Source organism: Schistocerca serialis, chromosome 6 (genome assembly GCF_023864345.2).
Source record: "Schistocerca serialis cubense isolate TAMUIC-IGC-003099 chromosome 6, iqSchSeri2.2, whole genome shotgun sequence".
Taxonomy (NCBI): Eukaryota; Metazoa; Arthropoda; class Insecta; order Orthoptera; family Acrididae; genus Schistocerca; species Schistocerca serialis.
Genome location: NC_064643.1, coordinates 82,311,652 through 82,336,481, shown reverse-complemented (window position 1 = coordinate 82,336,481; position 24,830 = coordinate 82,311,652). Strand labels below are relative to the sequence as shown.

Genomic DNA, 24,830 nt, shown 5'->3' with positions numbered 1-24,830 from the left:
AAGACACTATCCACTCTGTTCAACTGATCTTCCAAATCCTTTTCCCCCTATGACAATTCAAATTCATTTGCAAACCTAAAGTGATTATTTTCTTTTTCTTCTTCTTCTTCTTCTTCTTCTTCTTCTTCTTCTTGCTTGTCGTCCTCGTCCTACAGTCTATAGCTGTGTAAACCATTCTGTGTGAGTCCATTACTGTGGCCAAGGCCTTTGAGATGGCCACATTAAACGAGATTGGTTTCAGTACCCTCCGTGCATTCCTTGAAATGGTATTGTATTCTAAAGCTACTCTGTCTGGACATTATTTCAAATTGTTTGCTTCTGTTTGTTAAAAGTGTCCACGTCTTTTCTTCATAGCTTTCTTTAATTAGCCTAGCATCTAACTATGGAACATCCACATGAATGTCAGAGATCCTCGTATTTTTAGGAGTTAACCTATCCCATTACCTTTATGTACCTTTGTTTTGCAAATGGAGCAGTTTTGTTCCAATTTTTTGTGTCTAAAAATTTCTCCGCTTTTTCTGACTTCTAGTTGGCTGTTCAAAACTTTTAGAAATCGTGATATTACTGGGACATACTTTTGAGAATAGACTTAAGACCTGACCAATGATTCATCACTTACACATATTTTAAAGTGCATTAATGTAGCTTGTGGGGAACGACCATAATTTTTTTCTTGATACTCCATAACCAGGACTGCAATCCCAGCTTGATTATGTATGTACACTTCTGTATCTACTTAACTTCTACAATGAAATACATTTTGTACTATACACTATGAGGGAATCAAATGAAGTATAAAAATGGTCATTTTGTATGGAACACACCTGTGGAATGAACTACTCATCAAACCAAATTATTTGGGAAAGGAAGTTCTTGACCAGATTAGATATATTATGAAGGCAGGCCCATCCTATCTGCTAATGTCTGCACACAGTAAAAAAAAAACTTTTTCTTCCCCCCCTCCCCCTCCTGACCTCTCAAATTGATCAGGCAGACCAAATGTCAGTTCATGTCTTTCGACTGGGTTTGGTAAACTTCAGATTACTATGAGTGCCTGTTGCATCTAGTGGGTGATTTGAATGTGTACAGCATCTAAGAACCACAGTTGGAAAAAAAATTCTCTACAGTGCATGGTATTGTTGCATAAGTCTCTTCCCTCTACCCTCTGCCTTACCGTATCTGTTGATGTTTGGCAAATTGGGTTCTAGTTCTATATTATAATTATTGGCTCCCCCTTTAGTACCATGTCATATCTTGTTCTCCTGGGGTAGAATTCCTGCATAGCACTTTTACGCAGCTATGCCACCAACAGTTTACCCAACAATAAGTTTGTTAGTGAGGCATATTAGACTACTCAATGTTTTTTTAAGCTTGTTATGAGACTGTGAGCTGCTAAAATGAAAAACATTTGAATCTCATGCTCATCATCTCCTTCTTGAGCAACTGGGGAGAGATGACAGTTCAAAATTCTGCGAGCATGGCTGTTGTGACTGATAGTTGCAGGTTCTTGACCCTCCTCCCCCTTTCACCGCTGCTACTGCTCTTTCACCTCGTGCCAGAATAGATTTTCCTTGTAACAACTGAGACATACAACTAAATAAAATTAAAACAGTCAGTATTAACATATTGCATAACTCAATATATTCTTTATCTCCAGTGTACTTACAAGATAAGAATTTCAATTCCATTTGAAACACATTTCAGTTAAATATTTTTTTAACCCATCGACAGAATTCCAGATGCACTACTTAAATTTTTCAGAATTGGTTATTGTACCTCTGAAATAATTTAGGCTTTATTTTTATAGCAAATAAAGTTACAACTAAGTAATAGTGTACTAGTAAAAAGGAGCATTACATATAATGTGTCTTTGTCTTACAGAAATTGGGAGGAGCCACACCACTCCAAGTAAACGTGGTCGTCCACTGGCTAGGTAATGACACAATCCTAATTTGTTGATTTTAAACAGTTTTATGATAGATATTCAGAGATATGTGATGGTTTTTACAAAAATTATTGATCAGACTAAAATTTTTTGTGGGTTTGTCCTTAGTATTAAATACCTGTGGATACTGAAGCTGTGTTAAATGTCCCCATAATGAATATGTCAGTCTTCAGTCAAGTTTGATCAAATATTAAACTTGTTGTCAGATTAAAACTATGTGTTGGTGCACCAGGAGATGAACCCTGGACCTTTGCCTTTTGTGGGCATGTGCTGTACCAATAGAGATACCCAAGAAAAGTCATGACCCATCTTCACAGCTTTACTTCTGTTCATCGGGATAGACGTCAGGAGCGGAAAATTGTGGGCGTTGCAATAATTAAAAGTAATTAAGCTTGAATGGACCCTATTTATTTGTGTAAAGGTGGTACATGGGTGCCCACGTAGGGCTGAGCCACCTCGAGAGTGGTTGCCATCTGTTCATCAGGAGGTTTGAGGAGAGAGGCGGAGGCTAGAGGAGCGACTACTCGGGGCCGAGGTCTGAAGCTGAGAGAGCGCGGAGCTGTTTCCGAGCCACCCTCGCCGCTCCCGACCACGTCCCCACGTGATCACACGACTAGTCTCTGATTGGAGGGTTGATTCCGCCAACGTGCCTTGCTAGTAGCGTACCCTTGTCAGCGCGACCAACCCGAGGGACTAGAGACTGACCGAGGAGCACGTGGCAGGAATGTGCCGACCATGCTCTTCTGGCCAGCACCTTCCACCACAGTATGCCCAAGCCGGCTAGTGCCATACATTATGAATGGAAAAATTATTTAATAGAATTTTATCGGCAATGATCCCTCTTAGGGGGTCTCCTCCCTGCACATCCTTTCCACTTCTGAAGGCTCTCTGGATGAAAATGAATGAGCTGATTCTAATTGATTATTTCATTTAAAAAATATATGATCATTATGAATGGTCACAGAAATTAACATCCATAACATAATGATATCAATATGTGCAAAAGTTACAAAGTGGCCTGAAGGAAGGCTCTTGAATAGCAAATTTGTGAAGTTGGGGCACCGGCAGTAGGGCGGCACCATGGTATTAGTGTGTGTGTCGGCGGTATCAGTGGTGGTGGGTACCCAGGCGATGATGAGGGACACCGGAGCACCGCACACTGAAACACTCCACCCTCGTGGGGGTGAGAGAATGCTCCCAGGCCTGATAGTCATGAGGGGGCTTCTGCCCCGTAATATTACTTCGAGTTCTTACATCTAGGATTCCAATGGTAATTACCCAAGCGGGTGAATGAGAACATTACAAAATGACAATAATTCAAAGAGAAAACAAAATGACTTACACGAGTGTTAAGACTCGACAATTAAATTGGGGTTCCATAGGCTTTATATAGAAATACAAATCCATTACAAAATTAGTTCATTGACCTGACACCTAGACTACAACTTAATTCTAAGGGGGTGGGGTGTCATTCCTCATCACATGCACCAAGGTTGGCAGGTAGGTTCAGGTGTGATATTCACCTTCAGGTTGTCGGGGTGGTACTACTTCTCGGATGGAAGTGAAACATTTGCAAAACCCTCTTTTACAGAGTATCCAGGATACTATAATCAGAATAATTACAGTGATGATTACCGAACCAGCGCTGAGTAATACAATGGTGGGTAATCGCTTGGTTTGGTGCCAATCAGCAATATGTGAGGCCACTCGGTCAAGAGCAACTTAGTTATGTTCCTGGGTAAGGAGGTGATTGATCGATTGGAGTAAATTTGAATCATTGCTATTCGGTAAATTCTTTAGCTTCTGATGGTGATGGAGTTTAAAAGAGAGTTCAGGAAGGTATAAGATAAATGTGGAAATGGCGACATGAAAGGTGGAGTGCAATTGAGCTGATATCCTCATAGAAGCAGCGTATACATCACATCTTGAACTATTATACACTAGGCCACTATTATTCGGTGTCACCCGGTACGATTCAGTTTCTAACATTGAACGGTGGCACACCAGGGTGGTCAAGAGCAGTCTGTGGAACAGCAAATAGAAAACTGTTGCCAACAGGTTGAATTATTGGTTGACAAAGTGAGCCTAGAACACGAGGACATGGAGGTGTAGTAGTTTCAGCTAAAAACGGTGACATCTCACACTCAGTAGTGCTAGTGTGTAAAATTAGTGTGGAGCATAAGTAATGTGTTGTATGGAAGCAACTGGATAGTTCAGCGCGAGAGAGAGTGGCGTGGGTTTGTCGATCCCGTCTAACTACTAAAAATTCTTGAGTTTGCCAAACAACATGATGGTGAAGAGTGGCCCAAGAGACTGGAAAAGTGTATTTTTGATTGCACTCATATTCGCAAGTTGTGTACGTGAATGGCAACCTCATTCACATCCGAATACCGTCCAAATTACAGGTAAGTCCGACCTCCAGCGCAGCATAGTAAAAGGGGAGGGTGCTTTCCCGCACAGCATAAAGCATTTGTTTAGGGGCCAAAACTTGCGACGATACATTGTGTAGGAGGTGCAAGAAGGGCTCTGAGGGTAACAGGTGTGGACTGAGTTTTCCTTGCAGTCAGTTGAATGGTCGAGTGTAACATCTGTACATGTAACTGTGCCATGTGTAAATTAAATAGAAGAATCTGTGTGGTCTTCACAATGTCCAATGTGATAGTCAGATTACTTAATCCTGAGCAAAGATGAGTCCAGTCTTGGTTCAAGTGCACCGTAGTGCCGCGTTAATCTGTTGGCTACAACTTGTATTTGTCTGGTTGTGGCTAACAGGTTATTCTCAAGACATGTCAAGCGCAGCTGTTGATGTATCAACACTTTGTGATTAACTTGTGTTTCTGAAAGTACTTGCTGTGCATCCAAATCCCAGCATTTTGCATCTGTTTCGTCATGAGTCCCAAAGACAGTTTTTAATAATGTACCGCCAACGGGCAACCAGGCTCGTTTGATATGAGGCCATGGTACTGCATCCAAAATATTGTTCAGTTGACTGCGATGGGTTGAAATAATTCTAGTCACTTTCCACAAAGATCGGAGTAAATCATGTTCCCTTGTCTGCGTCAAAAAGGTTTCATATTTTGACAATTGCTGAGCTGTATCATATGAAGCCCGATCTTCCATTTCTAATCATGTTAACATGAGCTGACACAAAAGTATAACTCGCTGGAAAAAAAATTTTCAACCTGCTACGGCACGTAGGCCAAGTGTTGTTAATTAATTTGAGATTTTGTACGAAGAAAGTTAGTTAGTTTTTTTTTTTTTTTAATGAATAAAAATGGGAACGAATTCCGTGATCGCGGTGTAAACCTGCACAGTCTAGGCATCTCCCACGCATTTACCACTAGACAGGGGCACCCACCCCTTTAAGGCCCCCCCTGCGGGTCCGGGGATTAGAATAGGCCCGCGGTATTCCTGCCTGTCGTAAGAGGCGACTAAAAGGAGTCCATCCCCCTCACGGGGGTAGTTCGCGCCTGCGTCCGGAGACGGACGGTTCCACGACCTATCATCGTGGTCCTTTTGGTTTTTTCACTTCTCGTTTCTTCCTTCCTTTTGTTGGTTCCTTTCTTTGCTCTTCTCCACCTCACTGTCTTCCTTACTCTTTCCCTTGCCTTCTCCTTGCCTTCTCATTGCCTTTTCCTCCTTGCCTTCTCATTGCCTTTTCCTCCTTGCCTTCTCATTGCCTTTTTCTCCTTGCCTTCTCATTGCCTTTTTCTCCTTGCCTTCTCATTGCCTTCTTCTCCTTGCCTTCTCATTGCCTTCTTCTCCTTGCTTTCTCATTGCCTTCTTCTCCTTGCCTTCTCTGGTCTCCGCCTCGGCGTTTGACACAGTCTGTCCTCTTTCTCCCTCTCTCTCTTCTTTTTCCTCTTCTTCCTTCCTCCCTGTGCGTGCCTGAAGGCCGACCCATGCGTTCGCACGCGTAGCCGGTGACGGGGTAACGCGTAAGTCCCCGCCCTGGGTAGACATGTAAGGCACGCGCGTACCCCCTGGTAAAGGCCAGGCCCGGGGAGGGGTGATTGCCTGAGCTGATACCTTCTGACCATGCCGATTGGTCCCTCCGTCTGTTTCTCGGGAGGTGTGACCTGAGGTGTAAACATTCACCTAAGGCGGGAGTGCCCTCTGAGAGGGTCCCCACAAGGAAGGAGCGCGCCATCGGAGACGCTGGCAATCATGGGGGATTCCTCCGCAATGGATTCTACTCCATCGCTTTCGACTTCGACCCACAAACGGAAACGTGACCAGGCAACAGTGACAAAAGTACTACCGCCTGCCCCACAGTTCCTCGTAGTTTCTCGATCTGAGGACGGAAAGGATTTTTCCTCTGTCAACCCTTTCGTTATTCAGAAGGGCGTAGATGCCATAGCCGGATCTGTCAAATCCTGTACCAGGTTGCGTAACGGCACCTTATTACTAGAAACTGAGAATGCCTTTCAGGCACAAAAACTGCTTCGGGCCACCCTCCTGTACACGTTCCCTGTCCGGGTGGAGGCCCACCGAACTTTGAATTCGTCTCGTGGTGTGGTCTATACTGGCTCCCTCGACGGATTGACTGACGAGGAGCTTCAATCATTCCTCGCTGAGCAGGGCGTGACAGCTGTCCATAGGGTCATGAAAAAGGTCAACAATGACCTTGTACCGACCCGGACAATTTTCTTGACCTTCGATAGTGTTAAGCTGCCATCGCGCATCAAGGCGGGCTACGAGGTTATTTCTGTTCGCCCCTATATCCCGACACCTACGCGCTGCTACCAGTGTCAGCGTTTCAATCACACTCGACAGTCTTGTTCCAATGCGGCTAAATGTGTCACCTGTGGCAGGGATGCCCATGAGGGTGACTGTCCACCTCCGTCTCCTCGTTGTGTGAACTGTCAGGGTGACCATGCAGCATCCTCCCGCGACTGTCCTGTCTATAAGGAAGAACGCTGTATCCAGGAAATTCGGGTCAAAGAGAAAGTGTCCACCTCGGCTGCTCGCAAGCTATTGGCTAGTAGGAAGCCCACGCTGCTCCCAGCGGGGAAATACAGTACTGTCCTCGCCTCTCCTCGGACTACCCGGGAGGTAGCAACCCAGACATGCGATCTGACCTTCAGCACCACGGTCGTCCGTTCGGCCAGTGCTAAGATCGCGCGGTCGACGTCTCCTCTTCCTCCCATCACCCCACAGACACGAGCACCTTCTTCAGCTCCTGCTAAGACGAAGACACCGAAGTCAGATGCACGGGCCTTCAAGAAGGAACCATCCCGTGCGGACTTCCTCCGTACCTCCACCTCACAGCCTTCGACCGGTACTTCCACTACACGTCCTTCCAAAAAGGCGCATAGGAAGCACAGTTCTCCTTCCCCGCCACGGCGCATTTCTTCTCTTGCGCCACCCAGCGGCTGCCGCCCCAGGCCGTCATCCGTTTCGCCTGGCCGCACCGCTGGTCGCCGTACATCTGGCGGTTCACTGGCGGAGGAAGCTCCCCCTCCCGGCCATCCTCCCGAGATGGCCGATGACCCTATAGACCCAATGGCCGATGACCCTATAGACCCAATGGACGATGACTGTCCGCCTACTGATAGCGGCGGCAGTGCTCGCTCGAAGCCAGGCCCTAAGCGGCCTTCGAGGTGACCACTTCTCTCATCTTTCTTTTCTTACGATGGCACTTATTCACTGGAATATTCGCAGCATTCGCTCCAACCGAGAGGACTTGAAGTTGCTGCTCCGCTTGCACCGTCCGCTTGTCGTAGCCCTCCAGGAAACGAAGCTACGCCCATGCGATCAAATTGCCTTGGCACACTACACCTCTGTGCGTTTTGACCTACCCCCTGTGGTAGGTATCCCAGCTCATGGAGGGGTTATGTTGCTGGTCCGGGATGATATTTACTACGATCCCATCACGTTGCACACCGGCCTGCAGGCAGTTGCCATCCGCATTACTCTCCCCACTTTTACGTTTTCCTTTTGTACCGTTTACACTCCATCGTCATCTGCCGTTACCAGGGCAGACGTGATGCAACTTATTGCTCAGCTACCTGCACCATTTTTGTTAACTGGAGACTTCAATGCCCACCATCCCCTTTGGGGCTCTCCAGCATCCTGCCCGAGGGGCTCCTTGTTAGCAGACCTTTTCAACCAGCTCGATCTTGTCTGCCTCAATACTGGCGCCCCTACTTTTCTTTCGGACACATCTCACACCTATTCCCATTTAGACCTCTCTATATGTACTCCCCAACTTGCACGCCGGTTTGAGTGGTATGCACTTTCTGATACATATTCGAGCGACCACTTCCCGTGTGTTATCCATCTCCTGCAGCATACCCCCTCTCCGTGCTTCTCTAATTGGACCATCTCCAAGGCAGACTGGGGGCTCTTCTCTTCCAGGGCGACCTTTCAGGATCAAACCTTTACAAGCTGCGATCGTCAGGTCGCACACCTCACGGAAGTCATTCTCGCTGCTGCTGAATATTCCATCCCTCACCCTCCTTCTTCTCCACGTCGCGTACCGGTCCCCTGGTGGACCGCAGCATGTAGAGACGCTTTACGTGCTCGTCGACGTGCTTTACGCACTTTTAAACGCCACCCTACAGTGGCGAATTGTATCAATTATAAACGATTACGTGCTCAGTGTCGTCGTATTATCAAAGAAAGCAAGAAAGCCAGCTGGGCTGCTTTCACAAGCACCTTCAACAGTTTTACTCCTTCTTCTGTTGTCTGGGGTAGCCTGCGCCGGCTATCTGGCACTAAGGTCCACTCACCAGTTTCTGGCTTGAAGGTCGCGAATGACGTCCTTGTGGCCCTTGAGGCTGTCTCCAATGCCTTCGGCCGCTTTTTCGCAGAGGTTTCGAGCTCCGCTCATTACCACCCTGCCTTCCTCCCCCGCAAACAGGCAGAGGAGGCTAGGCCACTTAACTTCCGCTCCTCGAATTGTGAAAGTTATAATGCCCCATTCACCATGCGGGAACTCGAAAACGCACTTGGCCGATCACGGTCCTCTGCTCCAGGGCCAGATTCTATTCATATTCAGATGCTGAAGAACCTTTCTCCTGCGGGTAAAGGTTTTCTTCTTCGTACATACAATCGCATCTGGATTGAGGGACATGTTCCCGCATGCTGGCGCGAGTCTATTGTGGTCCCGATTCCTAAGCCGGGGAAGGACAAGCACTTGCCTTCCAGTTATCGACCTATCTCGCTTACCAGCTGTGTCTGTAAAGTGATGGAGCGAATGGTTAACTCTCGATTGGTTTGGCTGCTCGAGTTTCGACGCCTACTTACCAATGTACAATGTGGATTTCGTAGGCGCCGCTCTGCTGTTGACCATCTGGTTACCTTGTCGACGTTCATTATGAATAACTTCTTGCGGAAGCGCCCGACCGCGGCTGTGTTCTTTGATTTGGAGAAGGCTTACGACACCTGTTGGAAGGCAGGCATTCTGCGCACCATGCATACATGGGGCCTTCGCGGTCGCCTCCCTCTTTTTATTCGTTCCTTTTTAATGGATCGACAGTTCAGGGTACGTGTGGGTTCTGTCCTGTCCGACACCTTTCGCCAGGAGAATGGGGTGCCACAGGGCTCAGTTTTGAGCGTCGCTCTCTTCGCCATCGCGATCAATCCAATAATGGATTGCCTCCCAGCTGATGTATCAGGCTCCCTTTTCGTGGACGATTTTACCATCTATTGCAGCGCGCAGTGTACACGTGTCCTGGAGCGCTGTCTTCAGCGTTCTCTTGACCGTCTTTACTCCTGGAGTGTCGCCAATGGCTTGCGTTTTTCTGCCGAGAAGACGGTCTGTATTAACTTCTGGCGATACAAAGAGTTTCTCCCACCGTCCTTAAGACTCGGTCCCGTTGCTCTCCCAATCGTGGAGACAACCAAATTTTTAGGCCTTACATTTGACAGGAAACTTAGCTGGTCTCCACATGTGTCATATTTGGCCGCCCGTTGTACCCGTTCTTTAAATGTCCTCCGTGTTCTCAGTGGTCTGTCGTGGGGAGCGGATCGAACCGTCCTACTTCGTCTATATCGGTCGATCGTCCGCTCCAAGCTGGATTATGGGAGCTTCGTCTACTCCTCTGCACGGCCATCCATCTTACGCCGCCTCAACTCCATACACCATCGGGGTTTACGACTTGCGATCGGAGCATTTTATACCAGTCCCGTAGAGAGTCTTCATGCTGACGCTGGCGAATTGCCACTCACCTACCGGCGCGATATACTGCTTTGTCGGTATGCCTGTCGGCTACTGTCAATGCCCGACCATCCGTCTTATCGTTCCTTTTTTGACGACTCTCTTGACCGTCAATACGGGTTGTATGTCTCTGCCCTGCTACCCCCTGGCGTTCGCTTTCGTCGCCTCCTTCAACACCTTACTTTTTCCCTCCCTGCAACCTTTCGAGTGGGCGAGAGCCGCACGCCACCTTGGCTCCAGGCTCAGGTCCGCGTTCACCTTGACCTCAGCTCGCTCCCAAAAGAGGTCACTCCCGGTTCGGTCTACCACTCCCGTTTTTTGGAACTTCGTTCGAAGTTCATCGACATGACTTTCATTTATACAGATGGCTCCAAGACCAATGACGGGGTCGTGTGTGCCTTTATTGTCGAGGCACAAAGTTTCAAATACCGGCTCCACGGCCATTGTTCGGTCTTCACAGCTGAGCTCTTTGCCCTCTACCAGGCTGTTCTTTACATCTGCCGCCACCGACATTCTGCTTATGTCATCTGCTCAGATTCCCTGAGCGCCATCCAGAGCCTCAGTGATCCGTACCCGGTTCACCCTTTCGTACACCGGATCCAACGCTCTCTTCAGCAGCTGGTGGATGTCGGTTCTCCAGTTAGCTTTATGTGGGTTCCGGGCCATGTCGGTATCCCTGGGAACGAAGCTGCAGATGCCGCGGCCAAGGCTGCGGTCCTCCAGCCTCGAACAGCTTCTTGTTGCGTCCCTTCGTCCGATTTTAGCAGGGTGATTTGTCGGCGCATCTTATCTCTGTGGCATGCCGATTGGGCTGCACTTACCGACAACAAGCTTCGGGCCTTAAAACCTCTTCCCGTGGCTTGGACGTCCTCCTCACGCCCTTCTCGGCGGGAGGAGGTCGTTTTAGCCCGGTTAAGAATTGGACACTGCCGGTTCAGCCATCGCCATCTGCTGACGGCTGCGCCGGCGCCGTTCTGCCCATGTGGGCACTTGCTGACGGTTAGACACATTTTAATGTCCTGTCCAGATCTTAACACACTGCGCCTCGATCTTAACCTGCCAAATACTTTCGATGCCATTTTAGCGGATGACCCACGAGCAGCTGCTCGTGTTCTTCGTTTTATCAATTTGACACACCTCGCTAAGGACATTTGATGATGCTGTTTTTTAATCCTATGCCTGTCAATCTGTCTTTTATCGTGTTTTCCCTTTTAGTTGTTGTGGTCAACTTGTGCCTCGCGGTGCATTCTTAGAGTAGTCAGGGCGCTAATGACCATTGAAGTTGTGCGCCCTAAAACCACAAAAAAAAAAAAAAAAAAAAAAAAAAAAAAAAAAAAAAAAAAAAAAAACGGAAAATGGATTCTGTTGAATTAGAAATGATCACAGCCCTGAAGGACACATCAAATCGGCACTTTTCGTTTTTTAAAGGATTACTCCCTTTTCTTGACACTCTTCATTTTCAAACGGAGGTGCTGAAAGTAGTGAAGAAAATCAGGCAGCAGAAGCATCCTCTTGCGTCTACACCCTATACACCGTATGCCTCTCGGTGGACCAGTCCACTGAGCCAGGCAAATACGCAGCACATTGCGTCAGCCTACCTGAAGCCAATCCATTCACAAGTGTCCGCGGTTCAGTTGTGCGAGGACTCGCACAACCTCGGCCTGAACCGTCGCCACAGGTCTTCTTTCGATGACAACTCAGAACACGGGTTTCACAATTTTTAAAACATTACTTCCCTTCTCCTTGTTTTAACTCTGACCCATTATTTGTAAACTAACGTTACTTCAGTTTTATGTTAAAATCTAATTAAAAAATGACTCTTTCAAGAAATTGTTAATTGTACTGTCCTGCCTCAAAGTTAAGGACACCATCTGAATCGCTTGCATATATCTACCTTGGTGTTGAAGACGGTCCTTCAGTTTCACATGTAATTCATCAAATGATTTCATTGACATCCTGATGTAATTAAAAAATTCGTCTATGTGCTCTCGCAGCTTTGGGAAAATGGTGTAAACTCTTCAAATTATTGCCGTAAAGTGATAAGATGCTGCTCCCAATCAATTCTAGCATTTTTCCTTTTTTTATTCTTCTACAGAGAAACAATATGGCAACAACGTGACTTCTGTCCCCGATATATATAAATGACCTAGCAGATAGTGTCGGAAGTTCCATGCGCCTTTTCGCGGAAGATGCTGCAGTATACAGAGAAGTTGCTCCATTAGAAAATTGCAGTGAAATGCTGGAAGATCTGCAGCGGATAGGCACTTGGTGCAGAGAGTGGCAACTGTCCCTTAACATAGACAAATGTAATGTATTGCGAATACATAGAAAGAAGGATCCTTTATTGTATGATTATATGATAGCGGAACAAACACTGGTAGCAGTTACTTCTGTAAAATATCTGGAAGTATGCCTACGGAACAATTTGAAGTGGAATGATGATATAAAATTAATTGTTGCTAAGGCGGATGCCAGGTTGAAATTCATTGGACGATTGCTTAGAAAATGTAGTCCATCAACAAAGGAGGTGGCTTACAAAACACTCGTTCGACCTATACTTGAGTATTGCTTATCAGTATGGGATCTGTACCAGGTCGGGTTGACAGAGGAGATAGAGAAGATCCAAAGAAGAGCGGCGCGTTTCGTCACAGGGTAATTTGGTAAGCGTGATAGCGTTACGGAGATGTTTAGCAAACTCAAGTGGCAGACTCTGCAAGAGAGGCGTTCTGCATCGCGGTGTAGCTTGCTCGCCAGGTTTCGAGAGGTTGCGTTTCTGGATGAGGTATCGAATATATTGCTTCCCCCTGCTTATACCTCCCGAGGAGATCACGATTGTAAAATCAGAGAGATTCGAGCGCGCAGGGAGGCTTTTCGGCAGTCGTTCTTCCCGCGAACCATACGCGAGTGGACCCGCGCAGTATAAATATAGAATGTAGAATGAAGACGACGCCGTCACAAACCAAAGAACGTGTTTAAACACAGAAGAAAATTCCTAAAAATCTGCATAGCAATTCTGGGCGTGTTGAGTGTCGCATTGTCCTGCTGGAATTGCCCAAGTCCATCGGAAAGTATAATAGACACGAACAGATGCAAGTGATCAGACAGGATGCTCAGTTACGCGTCATGTGTCAGAGTCCTGTCAGGCAGCCCATATGACACCAGCTGCACACGCCTAAAACATTACAGAGCCTCCAACAGCTTGAACAGTCCCCAGCTGACACACAGGGTCCGTGGATTCTTGAGGTAGTCTTCATATTCGTACACGTCGATCCGCTCAACACAATTTGAAACGAGACTCGTCCGACCGGTTAACAAGCTTCCAGCCGTCAAGAGTCCAATGTCGGTGTTGACGAGCCGAGGCGAGGCGTAAAGCTTTGTGTCGTGCAGTCATCAAAGATACACGAGTGGGCCTTCGTTCCTGAAAAACAGTATCTATGATGTTTCGTTGAATGGTTCGCACGCTGGCACTTGTTGATGGCCTATAACATTATTTGAAACATCCTGGCTGATTAAAACAGTGTGCCGGACCGAGACTCGAACTCGGGACCTTTGCCTTTTGCGGGCAAGTGCTCTACCATCTGCACCAATCACGACCCGTGCTCACAGCTTTACTTCCGCCAGTACCTCGTCTCGTACCTTCCAAACTTCACAGCTCAGATGGTAGATAACTTGCCCGTGAAAGGCAAAGGTCCAGATTTGGAGCCGCGGTCCGGGACACAGTTTTGATAAGCGAGGAAGTTTCATATCAGCACACATTCCGCTGCAGAGTGAAAATTTCGTTCTAGGCCTAAGGCAACAAGACATACCTTAATCCGCTCCCTGTACGGAGTTACCGGCACATTACGTCACCACTTTGCCTTTTTTTCCCTCCCCCTTCGGATCCCTAAGAGTACGTCCTTGTGGCAGAGCAGCCGATAAAATCGCCCTTCGGTGTGAAGTGCCACGCTTCTCACAAAAGCTTCAGCCAGCGTCACTTGCGGAGGAATGACTGCTAATCAGAGACACGCACTGTCGCACGGCGCATCTGGTAGCAGCGAGCTCAGTCCAGTGTCCGCGTGTACAACGGGCAAGGCGCGCGGTCTCTCCGTGTTTGACCAGGAGCGGACTGTGACGGTCATTTCGGAAACTGCACGACTTGCCGGGTGTTCGAGGAGTGCTGTGGCGAGTGCCTTCAACACGTGGCGAGTGCCTTCAACACGTGGCGAGTGCCTTCAACACGTGGCGAAACGGGGCGAAACCACGTCCAGACGTCTTGGGATTGGGCGGCCACCTCTCATTACAGGTGTCAGAAGTCGTACGCTGGGCAGACCGGTAAAACAGGACCTGTCGCGGATTTAACGTCAGACTTTAACGTTACGCAGAGTACAAGTGTGTCTGAACACGCAGTGCACCGAACACTCCTAACGATGGGCCTCCGAAGTTGACGGCCCGTACATGTGGCAATGTTAACAGCACACCATCGGCAACTACGACTGGGCACGTGACCCTCGACACTGGACGTCAGCGCAGTAGGAAAGCGTTGCGCGCTCTGATGAACCCCGATACCTTCTTCATCGCGCGCACGGAGGGCGCGAACCCGTCGTCTGTCACGGGAAAACCTCCTCGACGCCTCTTCTGCGGGTCGGAGACAGTCTCGCGGCAGCTTCATTACGCTTTGGGGACCATTTACGGGGACATTTACATCTACATCTACGTGATTACTCTGCTACTCACAATAAAGTGCCTGGCAGAGGGTTCAATGAACCACCTTCGAGCTGTCTCTCTACCGTTCCGCTCTCGAACGGCACGCGGGAAAAACGAGCACTTGATTTTTTCTGTGCGAGCCCTGATTTCTCATATTTTACCGTGATGATTATTTCTCCCTGTGTAGGTGGGTGCCAACAAAATGTTCTCGCAATCGGAGGAGAAAACTGGTGATAGAAATTTCATGAGAAGATCCCGTCGATACGAAAAACGCCTTTGTTTTAATGGTTGCCACTCCAATTCACGTATCATGTCTGTGGCACTATCTCCACTAATTCGCGATAACACAAAACCAGCTGCCTTCCTTTGTACTTTTTCGATGTATCCGTGAGTCCCACCTGATGCGGATCCCACACCGCACAGCAACGCTCCAGAATATGGCGGACAAGCGTGGTGTAAGCGGTCTCTTTAGTAGACCTGTTACACCTTCTAAGTGTTCTGCCAATGAATCGTAGTCTTGGCTTTCCTCTACCCACAACATTATTTATGTGATCGTTCCAATTTACGTTATTTGTAATTGTAATCCCTAAGTATCCAGCTGAATTTACAGCCTTCAGATCTGTGTCACTTATCGCGTAATCGAAATTTAGCTGATTTCTTTTAGTACTCATGTGAATACCTTCACACTTTTCTTTATTCAGGGTCAATTGCCGCTTTCGCACCATACAGATATCGTATCTAAATCATTTTCCAATTCGTTTTCATATTCTGATGACTTTACAACATGGTAAATGACTGCATCATCTGCAAACAATCTAAGACGGCTACTCAAATTGTCTCCAATGTCGTTAATATAGATCAGGAACAATAGAGGGGATATAACACTTCCTTGGGGAATGCCGCAAATTATTTCTGTTTTACTCGATGATTCTCCGTCTATAACTACGAACTGCGACCTTTCTGACAGGAAATCACGAATCCAGTCGCACAACTGAGGCGATACTCCGTAGGAACGCAGTTTGGTTAGAAGATGCTTGTGATGAACGGTGTCGAAAGCCTTCTGGAAATCTAAAAATATTAAATCAATTTGGCATCCCCTGTCGATAGCATTTATTACCTCATCAGTACAAAGAGATAGTTGTGTTTCACAAGAACGATGTTTTCTGAATCCGTGTTGACTGTGTCTATAAATCGTTTTCTTCGAGGTACTTCATGTTCCAATACAGCATATGTTCCAGAACCCTACTGCAAATCGACGTTAGTGATATGGGCCTGTAATTCATCGGATTACTCCTATTTCGCTTTTTCACTATTGGTGTGACTTGACCGATTTTCCAGTGTTTAGGTACGGATCTTTCTGTTAGCGACTGGTTGTATATAATTGCTAAATATGGAGCTATTTTATCAGCATACTGATACTGACTGGTATACAATCTGGACCGGAGGCTCGCATTTATTAAATGATTTAATCTGCTTTATTACACCTAGGATATCTACTTCTATGTTTCTCATTTTAGCAGTTCTTCTTGACTGGAATTCAGGAATATTTACTTCGTCTTTTTTGGTGAACGACTTACAGAAAAACCGTGTTTAATAACTCTGCTTTAGTGGCAGTGTCATCGGTGACTTCACCGTTGTTATCGCGCAGTGAAGGTATTAACTGCGTCTTGCCACTGGTCTGCTTTATGTATGACCAGAAACTCTTTGGGTTTTCTGGAAGATTTCGGGACAGAGTTTCGTTGTAGAAATTATTAAAAGCATGCCATATTAAAGTACGCGCTATATTTCGAACTTCCATGGATCCGGTAGACATCGTGCGAGGCACTATGACGGGCAAAGGGTGTCGTACAGTGGTTGCAGACCACTTGCACCCCTTCATGACGATCATGCTTCTTGACAGCACTGGCATTTTTCAGCAAGATAACGCGCCCTGTCATAAGGCCAGGAGTGTGATGGATTGGTTCGAGGAACACAGTAGCATCTAACGCCCAGGGCCCCCCAGTTTGCCAGACCTTAGGGGGCGGGGGGGGGGGGGGGGTGTAGGAGGTCAAACGGGCCGACTTGGAGCAGGAGAGGCACCACGGGACATTTTAATTCCCACTGTCTATACTTTTACAAATGAATTCATAAAACTTTATCAGAATGACTAGGAAGGATTCAGGATTCATACTCATAGCAGTGGAAGATCAAACATGTAAGAAAACACATTTTTTTTACGTGTGAAATTTCATCATTTCTTCACTTACTACTGACTGCATTTGTTGCAATAGGTACACTTTTCTTCCTAAGTAATAGATATTCTTCGATTACTTTTGCACAGCACACAAACCATAGTTACAGGTGTATGAAACTCTAGAAGTTATTTAATTTATGAAAAAATGAATGAACTGTTACATTTTAACCTTTTATGAAAAAATGAATGAACTGTTACATTTTAAACTTCATGTTTAGAAAAAACTCGAGTTTTATAGTTAATTATCTCAATTTTTTCCACAGTTTTTTAATACATTTGGAAAATTCTAGAGTTTCATACACCTGTAACTACTGTTTGTATGCTATGAAAAATTCATCGAAGAATCTCTCTTACTTAGGAAGAAAAGTGTACCTATAGCAACAAATGCAGTCAGTAATAAGTGAAAAAAAATTATGAAATTTCACATGTAAAAAAAGGTATTTTGCTACGTTTTTGAACTTCCACTGCGATGAGTGTGAGTCCTCAATCCTTCCTGGTCATGGTGACAAAGTTTTATAAATTTATTTGTAAAAGTATACACAGTAGAAATTAAAATGTCCTGTGGTGACTATCCTGCTCCAAGTCGGCCCGTTTGACGTCCTACCCCCTTTAACCAGATAAAAAGAATCAGGGGTGGGATTCAACGTGGCGTCAGAAGTCATCGCTGCCCTGCGTCAGAAGTCATCGCTGCCCTCCCCGGAATGTACGGGAATTGGGTGAACTGTGCGTGCGGGTGTGGTGCCATCTCCCTCCAGCCACCTAACGAGGCCCCGTTGCTTCCATTCCACGACATGTCGCCGCTGTCACTCGTGCGAAAGGCGCACATACCGGTCGTTACCTTGGAGGTCATTATGTTCTAGCTGATATGTGTATGACCTCTGCCAAAATAATGTACTGACCTTTAGAATTGAATATATCTTTTCAGCAACTGAGACATAGTCACGTATACAAACGGTGATCCAATACTGTGAAATGTTTTTCATTCCACTCTCTGATTGACTGGCCTCTCAATATATATATATATATATATATATATATATATATATATATATATATATATATATATATATATATTCCTTACTGTCATTTCTTGTTAACGATATCAGCTTATTCCCAAGAATAAGCAGCTTTCACTCAGCTAACACTTGGCAGAAATCAAACCTGTATTTGGATCGGACTTCCTTAATTCTCGCCCAGAAAGGCGTTCAGTATACTGTTGGATCCATTTTCAATAAGCTACGACAAGATTTCAAATATCTTAGCAATATTGTACGTGCTTTCAAATCGAAATTGAAGCGGTTCCTCATGGATCACTCCTTGCATTCTGTCGAGGAGTTGCTTGAAATATTAACCTGATACTTGTTGTACTGTTGATTGCATTTACTTAAATTTATAGATTCAGTTTTTTGGGTTCATAAACATTTTGTTTTTATCTGTTATTACCTTTATGTTGTAATTTCATGTACTGTAACGTCCCATAACCTTGGAGATGTGCTCCTCAATTTGGTACTACGGTAAATAAATAAATAATCTATTCTATGTGTGAAGCAGGTGTGGCTTAACCTCCTAGAATGGGACGAGTACCGCGGAGCCTCTATGCTTGAAGACGAATCTAGCATTGCAGCAAGACGGCGACTGTGTGTAAACAAACTGTATCCTGTGTGGAACACAACGTGGCGAGTTCCGTAGACTCTTTCCTCATTTGCTAGAATACCAAAACAAGTTTTACGAATCTGTGAGAGGAGAGAGAACCGTTCTATTCTACACTGAGGTGACAAGTCGTGCGATACCACCCAGTACGGTCTCTGAACTTCTTTTGCCGAAAGTATTGCACGAACAGACGCGGTGTGGCCTCAGAAAGTCGTCGGAATTCGCCTTCAGGAGTCTTGAGCGATGCTACCTCACAGCCGTCCATAGCTGCGATAGTGTTGCCGGTACTGGACTTTGTGCGCGAGCTGACCTCTCGATGATGTCCCATAAATGTTCGACGGGATTTGTCCGAATTTTCCACTGTGTTTATCGAGCCTATCGCGAACGGTAGTGGCCCGGTACATTACGCGCTGACATCCTTGAAAATTCCTCCGTTATTTGCGAACATGAAGACCACGAATGACTGACAATGCTCTCCAAGCTGCCGAACATGAGCATTACGTCAGCGATCGGATCAGATGCACAAGACGACCCCCTGTCCAGTTCCATGTAAACAAGTATTGTGGAGCCACCTCCTGCTGGCACAGTGCCTTGTTGACAACTTCCGGCCATGGCTTCGTGGGGTCTGCGCCACACTCGAATCCTATCATTCCTTCCACAGGCCCTGGAGGGTCCATTGGTACCGACAGGCCGCCATGTCATCCTCAGACGACAGGCTTCACTGGATGCAGATACGGAGGGGCATGTGGTCAGCACACCGCTCTCCCGGCCGTATGTCAGTTTACGAGACCGGAGCCGCTACTTCTGAATCAAGTAGCCCCTCTGTTTGCCTCACGAGGGCTGAGTGCACCCCGCTTGCCAACAACGTTCGGCAGACCGGATGGTCACCCATCCGAGTGCTAGCCCAGCCCGACAGCGCTTAACTCCGGTGATCTGACGGGAACCGGTCTTACCACTTCGATAAGGCCCTTGGCATCAGCTCTTACCAGCTGAAATCGGAACTCATCTGACCAAGCCGCGGTTTTGCTGTCGCCTGGGGCCGAAGTGATATGGACAACACCCCAGGACAGATGCTGTAGGCTATGTCGTGCTGTTAATAAAGGCATTCGCGTCGATCGTATAATGTCATACCCCATTAACGCCTAATTTAGCAGTGTAGTCGTACATTCTTTCAAATTCTGAAGCTGGCAAGGGTAAAATACAGAGAGCGAAACACTATTTATAATTTGTACAGAAACAAGATGGCAGTTATAAGGGTCAAGGGGCATGAAACAAAAGCAGTGGTTGGGAGGGGAATGAGACAGGGTTGTAACCTATCCCCGATGTTATTCAATCTGTGTATTGAGCAACCAGTAAAGAAAACGAAAGAAAAAATTGATATAGGAATTAAAATCCATGAAGAAGAAATAAAACTGAGGTTTGCCGACAACAGTGTAATTCTGTCAGACACACCGGAGGACCTGGAAGAGCAGTTGAACGGAATGGACAGTGTGTTGAAAGGAGGATACAAGATGAACGTCAACAAAAGAAAAACGAGGATAATGGAATTGTAGTCGAATTAAATCAGGTGACGCTGAGGGAATTAGATTATGAAATGAGACATTTAAAGTAGTAGATGACTTTCGCTATTTTGGGAGCAAAGTAACTCATGATGGTCGAAGTACAGACGATATGAAATATAGCCTGGCAATGGCAAGGAAAGCGTTTCTCAAGAAGAGAAATTGTTCGAGCATACATCTAACTGTAAGTAAGTCTTTTTTTTAAGTATTTGTATGGACTGTAGCCATATATGAATGTGAAACATGGACGATAAATATTTTAGACAAGAAGAGAATAGAAGTTTTCGAAATGTGGTGCTACAGAAGAATGCTGAAGATTAACTGTGCAGAGCAAGTAGCTAATGAGGAGGTACTGAATAGAATAGTGTAGAAGAGGAGTTTCTGTCACTGCTTGATTAGGAGGAGGATTGGTAGGAGCTGTTGTGAGGCATCAACGGATACCAATTTAGTACTGGAGGGAATAGTGGAGAGTAAAAATAGTATAGGGAGACCAAGAGACGAATACACTAAGCAGATTCAGATTTTGCAGTAGTTACTTGGAGACGAAGAAGCTTGTACAGGATAGAGTGTCATGGAGAGCTGCATCAAACCAGTCTCTGGACTGAAGACCACAACAACAACAACAACAACAACAACATCAACAAGTCGTACATTGATTTGTGCGGTTATTTCGCGCAGTGTTCGTTGTTTCGTAGCTCTCACAACTCTCCACAAACGCCGCTGCTCTGGGTCGTTAAGCAAAGGCCGTCGGCTGCTGCGTTGTCAGTGATGAGAGGTAACGCCTGAAATTTGGTATTCTCGGAACATTTTTGGCACTGTAGATCTCTAAATATTGAATTTCGTAACGTTTTCCGGAATAGAATGTCGTATTCATCTAGCTCCAACCATTATTCCGCGTTCAAAGTCTGTTAACAGCCGTCGTGCGTCCACAATGACGGCGGAAACCACGTGAGTGAGCTGACTACAAATGACAGCTCCGGCAGAGTTCGGCCTTTTCATACAGCGTGCACGGTCTGCTGCCGCGATCTGCGTAAGTATATTCGCTATCGAATGATTTTTGTCGCCTCACTGTGAATGGTGGAGATAATCGAGACGATACGTGGTGACACTGAAAAGCAGGATGACGAAGACTGTCCACGACTTCAAATGAATTCAGCAAAACAGACATAACGCGACAGTTAACCTTCAATACAGTTAATAGAAGTTTTGCGAGCCACTCTCACGTGTGTATACTTGTGTTTGCCTTGCGTTGTCATGCAGAAGGAGAAGTTGGTTCCAATTTTTGTGGCGACGAACACGCTGATGTCGTTTCTTCAGTTTCCTGAGGGCAGCACTGTGCACTTCAGAGTTGATCGTTGCACTATGAGGGAGGACGTCAGACAGACTGCCAGCCCACACTCCCAGATGACTACATACCGGCTGAACTCTTTCCTTAGAGGAGATCGTGCGGTAGCGTTCTCGCTTCCCACGCCCGGGTTCACGGGTTCGATTCCCGGCGGGGTCGGGGATTTTCTCTGCCTCGTGATGGCTGGGTGTTGTGTGCTGTCCTTAGGTTAGTTAGGTTTAAGTAGTTCTAAGTTCTAGGGGACTGATGACCATAGATGTTAAGTCCCATAGTGCTCAGAGCCATTTGAACCATTTGAACCTTAGAGGAGAGATGGTGTGGCGTGGATTGCCGTTTTGCTTCCGGTTGGAAGTCCTTAACCGCTGTTTCATTACTTGTGACGATGTTCGACAAAAAATTGTCACGATTAACCTCGCAATGCGCAAGCATAGACGGCCCTCGGTTGCTCTCTCTGGTCTTCTGTTAGGCGGTGGAGATCATGGCAGGCACACACCTGCGAGTACCCTGAATGTTGCCACACACTACCAACAGCGACGTCCAGTTGAGCAGCGGTACGTGTGGTTGTGACCCGTCCATCACTTCGAATGAGGGTGTCCGCACGTTCCGACATTCCAGCAGTCAGAGCTCTGTGTGGCCGGCCGGCACGGCGAATACTGGACAGGTTTGCGCAGTGATGACAGACCCCTCGCCCTACGACTCACCTTGCTTTTGTTCACTCTGAGCTCTTCGTAGACATTCTGCAAGGGGCTACGAATACCTGCGATGTACTGCTTTTCCTACAAAAGAAATTCAATGACAGCTCGCCGCACGGAATGCACTTTTGTTACAGACGCCGTTTTGAGAGCTACTTGTAGCGCCGCAAGTATCGGAACTTCATGAAACTGTAGGGGCACAAGCAGGAATATTCCACGACCTACCACAACAAATTGCGTATTTTTACCACCGAGAATGGCCGAAACAGTCATTCAGCGTACATTTGAAAGGGTAAACCTCAATTTAACAACGAGTATTGTGAAAACCTATAGCAATTAAAAGTGAAAAAAACAAAAAAACATTTGCAAATCACACCTAAAAGAATCATAGCAGCACAAGAACGCCAGTAGACAGTAGTAATAATTCGTAGAAAGCTAATGTCCTTTTATCGCAACCCAAAAAGGTTGAATAATAGTGACTTTAAAGATTAGATGTGAAGGCACGGATCATATTTTTTGTTTTTTCTGAGCTTAATTACGCATAACATTTCCGGTAGCAGCATGGTAAATCGTAGACATGTAAACGGCGCACTTACCATAACACAAGGGAGATCTCTCACCGCAACTTTGGGGGGGGGGGGGGGGGGTAGGACGTCAAACGGGCCGACTTGGAGCAGGAGAGGCACCACAGGACATTTTAATTTCCACTGTCTAAACTTTTACAAATAAATTCATAAGACTCTGTCAGCATGACCAGGAAGGATTCAGAATTCACACTCATAGCAGTGAATTTTCCAAATCTATTAAAAACTGTGGCAAAATTGAGGTAATTAAATACAAAATTTGTGTTTTTTTCTAAACATGAAGTTTAAAATACGACAGATCATTCGTTTTTTCATAAATTAAATAAATTCTTGAGTTTCACACACCTGTATAAGTATGGTATGTATGCTGTGCAAAATTTATTGAAGAATCTCTCTAACTTATGAAGAAAAGAGTACCTATAGCAACACATGCAGCCATTAGTAAGTGAAACAATGATGAAATTTCACACGTAAAAAAGATTATTTTATTATGTTTTCGAAGTTCCACTGCAATGAGTGTGAATCCTGAACCCTTCCTGGTGATTCTCACAAAGTTTTATAAATTTATTTGTAAAAGTATAGACAGTGGAAATTAAAATGTCCTGTGATGCCTCCGCTGCTCCAAGTCGGCCCGTTTGGCTTCCTACCCCCCTTAAGTGTAAGATACGTCATTCTTCTCACTTGAACGCATCATTTTTTAAGATTACAATTTACACCTAAAATATCCGATACAGATTTTAGCTACTTGTGTTTTCTAATAACGCTTCGACTGCAGTACTTAGGATCAGAGCTATAGCCCCAATACGATATCTTTTTATCCTCGGAATGACACAAACTCCTTCATTCTAGAAGCAAATTCTCAGTTTCTCACAGTTCATATTTCGCAGGTGAGAAAAATGCAGTGATTCCGGCGAAGAAAGCGAACATCTCAGTTCCGCCGATTGCCGTCCAGATTCTGCAGATTGGGAAGATGAGATCGGCTGCAGAGTGAGCGCGAACACGGTGGTGGTGTACTGATGTGATAAGATCGGCCGTCTTCGGCCGATGTCGGCCGTCGGCGGAATCAACCGATGCAGGCGTCACCGTGCCCGGCAGCTTCTACATCTACATCTGCATCTGCATCTACATTTATACTCCACAAGGCACCCAACGGTGTGTGGCGGAGGGCACTTTACGTGCCACTGGCATTACCTCCCTTTCCTGTGACAGTCGCGTAGGTTTCGCGGGAAGAACGACAGCCGGAATCCCTCCGTGCGCGCTCGAGTCTCTAATTTTACATTCGTGATCTCCTCGGGAGGTATAAGTAGGGGGAAGGTTAAGTTGGGACGGACTGTAGAGGGGGAGTCCGCTCAGCACACAGCGCGGCAGCCGCCACGCGCCGAGCTGGAGCGGGCGCTGCCCTCCACGGCAGCAGCACCCTCCACCACGCGCTGCGCGAAGGTCGGTGACCTGCAGGCGGCAATCCCGCCCCCACCCGCCACCCCCAGCCACAGCCCGCAGTGCTCGGCAAGCAGCGGCCACCGGGTGCTTGCGATGCAGGTGGGGCCGCGTCTGACGCGCAGAGATGCAGATGGGGGGAGACGTGCGCAGCAGGGAGCAGGGAGGAGGCGCGAGCACGCCTGCAGCTGTGGCGAGCGCAGGCGCTAGAAAACCGCGTGATGTGACGTACAGGCGTCGAGATGCTGGTTTCGTTGTCTTCATCGACGTCTGAACTTCGATGGGCGATGACCCTCACCACCCCCCCACCCCCAAGCATTGATGTTAGGTAAACGAATGTAAAAAACAACAGACACTACTGGCCATTATAATTGCTACACCAAGAAGAAATGCAGATAATAAACAGGTATTCATTGGACAAATATATTATACCAGAACTGATATGTGATTACATTTTCACGTAATTTGGCTTCATAGATCCTGAGAAATCAGTACCTAGAACAACCGCATCTGGCCGTAATAACGGCCTTGATACGCC

At 46.4% G+C, this 24,830-nt stretch overlaps 1 protein-coding gene across 1 annotated transcript in view; it reads left to right on the top strand.

The window, feature by feature from the left end:
- LOC126484302 (protein bassoon-like) overlaps positions 1-24,502 on the top strand; it is an 82,689-nt gene extending 58,187 nt beyond the window's left edge. The window contains exon 3 of the mRNA XM_050107733.1: positions 24,153-24,502. Coding sequence (XP_049963690.1) covers positions 24,153-24,502 — 350 coding nt within the window. The remainder of the gene's footprint in view (positions 1-24,152) is intronic.
- Positions 24,503-24,830: the final 328 nt, after the last annotated feature.